The sequence below is a fragment of the Sinocyclocheilus rhinocerous genome, unplaced genomic scaffold (assembly GCF_001515625.1).
Source record: "Sinocyclocheilus rhinocerous isolate Xijiao unplaced genomic scaffold, SAMN03320098_v1.1 scaffold340, whole genome shotgun sequence".
Taxonomy (NCBI): Eukaryota; Metazoa; Chordata; class Actinopteri; order Cypriniformes; family Cyprinidae; genus Sinocyclocheilus; species Sinocyclocheilus rhinocerous.
This window is the reverse complement of record NW_015670980.1, coordinates 737,868-743,411: the sequence shown is the minus strand read 5'-3', so window position 1 is coordinate 743,411 and position 5,544 is coordinate 737,868. Positions and strand designations below refer to the sequence as shown.

At 37.2% G+C, this 5,544-nt stretch overlaps 1 protein-coding gene across 1 annotated transcript in view; it reads left to right on the top strand.

Moving 5' to 3' along the window:
• The window catches only part of LOC107734486 (formin-like protein 2), an 88,935-nt gene that overhangs the window by 81,293 nt on the left and 2,098 nt on the right, over positions 1–5,544 (top strand). The window contains exon 22 of the mRNA XM_016546458.1: positions 741–864. Within this exon, the coding sequence (XP_016401944.1) occupies positions 741–864 (124 nt within the window). The remainder of the gene's footprint in view (positions 1–740; positions 865–5,544) is intronic.

Here is a 5,544-nt window from a genome sequence, read left to right as displayed (position 1 = left end):
TGTGTGTGTGTGTGTGTACCTACTTAATCATATTTTGGTGACAAATTTGTACCCAAAAGTGAGCTAAACCTGACAAAATCGCCAAAAAAAAACTCCATTTGGGGATGTCCTCATTTGTAAAACTGGTATAAAAGTAGAGTAAACAAAGTTTTTTTGAAATTGTAAAAATGCAGAAAGTTTTCTGTGAGGGGTAGGGTCAGGGGTAGGGGTGGGTTTAGGTTAAAAAGTGTATAACTATCTGTATATAAAAACAATAGACGTCTATGTAATGTCCCCATTTAGATAGCTAAGTAAACGTGTGTGTGTTTGTGTGTGTGTGTGTGTGCGCGCGTGTCGGGGAAATGGGTTACTTAACTATAATTTGGGGACAAAACTAGCCTCTGAGTGTGTGCATGTACCTTCTTAACCTTATTTTGGGGGCAAGTTTATAGTTAAATCTGACACAATCTCTTTTTGGGGACATCCTCATTTGTAAAAACCAGGATAAAAATTGCAACAATACAGAAGGTTTTCTCTTTAGGTTAGTATCTAGAATTCATAGCGAATGTCCTCTTTTAGGTGTGTGTGTGTGTGTGTGTGTGTTTCCCGGTCCTCTCTGGAGACCCATGTTTACGGTATAATGTGGTGTTTTCTCTCTAAGTGTGACTGTTTAAACATATTATTTATCTGGTTAGAGGAGCATTTGTAGAAGTTTGTCGATTGAAGACAGCCCATTCAGCATTAATTGTGCGTGTGTTCAGTCTCCCTCTCATAAGAGTAAGCGTCAGCAGCAGGAGCTGATTGTGGAGCTGAGGAAGAAGCAGGTGAAGGACAGCAGACATGTGTATGAGGGTAAAGACGGAGCCATTGAGGACATCATCACAGGTAATGGGGTCTGCATGCAGAGGGCTGTAAAACATACACACAGTTGTAACGTGTTAGTCTGAGCCACTAACCAGCTCTCTGTGACTGGTGGAAAGCTTTACTGGTCAATAACAATTTTCTGAGCAGTGTGATTACAGGCTGAATGTGTGTGTGTGCTGTTACTGCTTACAGCTGTGAGCTACTAAACACTGTGTGGGTAGTGATTAATGTAGTCCTCAAGGGGTCATATATTTATTTGTATAGTGTTTTTCACAATAAACATGTATGGAAAATCATGATGTTAATGTTTTGATCTCAATATCTTCATGCCTTACTAGATAGATAGATAGATAGATGGATGGATGGATGGATGGATATATAGATAGGTAGGTAGATGGGTAGATGGATAGATAGATAGATAGATGGGTAGATAGATAGATAGATAGATAGATAGATAGATTGTAGATGGGTAGATAGATAGATAGATAGATAGATGGATGGGTAGATGGATAGATAGATAGATAGATAGATGGTAGATGGGTAGATAGATGGTAGATGGGTAGATAGATAGATAGATGGGTAGATGGATGGATAGATAGATAGATTATAGATAGATAGATAGATAGATGGATGGATGGATGGATGGATGGATAGATAGATAGATAGATAGATAGATAGATAGATAGATGGATGGATAGATCATTTAAATGAAAGCTTTCTTCACTGTGGACTAAAGGATTATTTCAAAACCAGATTATTTATTTAAAAAAAAGACATGTAACTGTGAAATGTAAATGTGAATTCAATGATATGATCCCTTTATATATATATTCTAACCATGACAAACAATCTCTGTAATGAGCCTATAGTATTTAAGAGAACAGAATTAGAGAATATTATGTAGTATAAAAGTATTTTTATACCTTTTGTGTAATTCTCTTGACAGCTGCATTAGATAGATGGTAGATGGGTAGATAGATAGATAGATGGGTAGATGGATGGATAGATAGATAGATGATAGATAGATAGATAGATAGATGGATGGATGGATGGATGGATGGATAGATAGATAGATAGATAGATAGATAGATAGATAGATGGATGGATAGATCATTTAAATGAAAGCTTTCTTCACTGTGGACTAAAGGATTATTTCAAAACCAGATTATTTATTTAAAAAAAAGACATGTAACTGTGAAATGTAAATGTGAATTCAATGATATGATCCCTTTATATATATATTCTAACCATGACAAACAATCTCTGTAATGAGCCTATAGTATTTAAGAGAACAGAATTAGAGAATATTATGTAGTATAAAAGTATTTTTATACCTTTTGTGTAATTCTCTTGACAGCTGCATTACTATTTTAGGAGTGTATGTAATAATCCATATTGAAATAGCTAGTTTCAGCTTAATTTAATAGCTGCTATAGTACCATGTGATTATTAGTGTGTGCTGTTGTGTGTAGAAAGTGCTAACATTGTGCATGTTGCTCTGGCAGTTAAACCCTCTGTGTGTGTGTGTGTGTGTGTGTGTGTGTGTGTTTCGTCTGGACGCAGTGCTGAAGACTGCCCCCTTTACTGCGCGCACGGCCAAACGCAGCTCGCGTTACTTCAACGAGGAGCTCCACTTCTAAAGCTTAGACTCTCTCTCTCTTAAAGGTCGCTGGATAAAGCTGCTCTCTTTCATTCTCTGTGTGTGTGTGTGTGTGTGTGTGTGTGTGTCACACTTCACATTCCTGGTTTTATTTCCCTGTGGGGTGTCCCTTCTGGATGTGGGCCGGCGTATGGATGGGATGTCATGGACGTGTTCATTTTTCCTTTCTTTTCCAACTGAACTCCTGCATGACGGGGGGTTTGAGGAGGCGAGCATATGTTGACACCGCAGTTTTCTTTTGCATGGAGTGTGTCATAAATTCATATTCATCATTGTAACATGAATGTAATGAGGAAATATGATGTCACAAAAACCCAAACACGTCAAGAGTTTAGAATTAACTCTATGTACGTTTCAGCTGTGTTTAAACTGAAGTATCAGTTCTATTGGTTGACTCAGAGCGCCCGCTGCAGTTTAAAAAGCAGGCATAAGTATGAAAATATATATTTCACTTTTCCAAAATGATCCATTTTGCCATTTTTGTTACTGTATCATCAAAAGCATTGGTACCACTTTATATTAAGTGGCCCATCAAAAAATAAGTACAATGTGCTTATTGTGTTGATACTGTATTGCAAAACACTTTTGCTGCTATTGAGGCGGGATATCATACGGGTGAGGTTAGGGACAGGTTTGGTGGTTAAGGTGTAAGCGATGGGTCAACAGTGTATAAATGTAATTACAGAAATTAATCACAGATGTAATTACATGCAGGTATTTTTTTTAATATAAGTACAATGTAAAAACATGTATATGCACAATAAGTGCATTGTACCAAATGATTAATTTAAATGTAAGTACAAAGTAGTTAAGGCAACCTAATATAAACTGGGACTAAAACATTTTTTAGATTATTATTATCCACAAACTGCTGAATGATCCATTACTCAGAAAGCACTTCAGAAACAGTCATGTTTGTGATGCTGGCTCGTGTTGGGCATGTGACATCATTGTTTGCTCATGTGTTCATTTGTCCATGTCATTGTGAGTATATATAATATATAATGTCATTGAATTTTGTAACTATTCACATTATGCTGGTTTTCTGCATTTTCTCACTCTTCCTCCATCTTATCCTGCTCTGGTGGCAAATTTCTAATATCACATGAGTCCATGTGTTGCACGTGTGTTTAACTTGTTGCATGTTGGGATGGTTTTCTCTCATAAGCATGTTCTGCTCATTTTCTTCACTGTATGCATTTGCACGGGGTGAATGACGTTTCTCATTCAGATTTACTTCTGCTGTTAAATGTAGGGCTAAATCTCACCAAAACAGCCTATCCAGGTCATAATTTAACTCAAAAAAGGGACTTATTACAGGCCTCGTCCTCTTTATGTAAAATGCATTTAAACATTACTGTTATGAAATTTGACTGGGAGGCCATGTTTTCATGAGATTCACTTGCGTAGCATTGCTTTTAGTTTTCACCATGCACCATGACTTGCTTGAGCTTCACTTACTGTTCATCCTGGCCTATAACAATGCACTTCTGGGAGGCTTGACACATTGTCATTGGTTGCACTGTTTAAACGTGAAGTGACCACACAGACGTCACTTTGTCGTGTCTGGACCCTGGAGCCATTGCGCAGAGCAGCTTGAGTCATAGAGTTGATTCCCGCAGTATCAGCAGAGCTTCAGTAACACCCTCCAGCGCCTGCCTGTGGCCTTTGACCTTTCCTCTTTGAGCCCTGGGCAGCTTGGCTCCCTGTGCCGCGGCTTGCGTCCGGTCCACTCTGTTCTGATCTAACCTCCATTTTTGTTTCCTCTCCACTCAGCCTTAAAGAAGAATAATATTACTAAATTTCCCAATGTGCACTGGAGGGTAAGGAACTCTTCCAGTAGTACCCCAGTGGATGCTACTCAGACCTGGCAAGCATCTCTCTCTTTATTATTATTTGTCTTTCGTTCTTCTCCATCCATCGTAGATCAGTTGCTTTTGACACAAAAGCCATCTTTTTCTGTTTTCATTCTACTTAACACACATCAGGCCTATTGAGTTCTGACCCTCAAGGGCCAAGTCTCCAGGTACTCCTCATGTCCATCACCCTGTTGAACTGATTTCATTTGTAAATTAGTTTGATTAGGTGATGCCGTGACCCGAGACACGGAGACTCTGCCTGCATACAGGTGCATCTCAATAAATTAGAATGTCGTGGAAAAGTTCATGTATTTCAGTAATTCAACTCAAATTGTGAAACTCGTGTATTAAATAAATTCAATGCACACAGACTGAAGTAATTTAAGTCTTTGGTTCTTTTAATTGTGATGATTTTGGCTCACATTTAACAAAAACCCACCAATTCACTATCTCAACAAATTAGAATACTTATTAAGACCAATAAAAAAAACATTTTTAGCCTTCTGGAAAGTATGTTCATTTACTCAATACTTGGTAGGGGCTCCTTTTACTTTAATTACTGCCTCCTTTCCAACAATTCACTAAAAATGTTTTTATGAAGTATTCTATTTTATGTTCTTATGAAGTATTCTAATTTGTTGAGATTGTGAATTGGTGGGTTTTTGTTAAATGTGAGCCAAAATCATCACAATTAAAAGAACCAAAGACTTAAACTACTTCAGTCTGTGTGCATTGAATTTATTTAATACACGAGTTTCACAATTTGAGTTGAATTACTGAAATAAATGAACTTTTCCATGACATTCTAATTTATTGAGATGCACCTGTAGTCTCACGTTGAACTGATCCACACTTAGAGATAGTTGGGTTTTCATTAGTGCCATTAAAAACTGGAGTTAAGCTTCTGTAGTAGGTACATTGTCCCCAAAACACTTAAAAAAATGTCAGAATGTCAATGCATTATATATGTGACCCTGGACCACAAAACCAGTCATAAGGGTCAATTTTTCTAAATTGAGATTTATGAATCATCTGAAAGCTGAATAAATAAGCTTTTCATTGATGTATGGTTTGTTAGGATAGGACAATATTTGGTTGAGATACAACTATTTGAATATCTGGAATCTGAGGGTGCAAAAAAAATCAAAATATTGAGAAAATCGCCTTTAAAGTTGTCCAAAT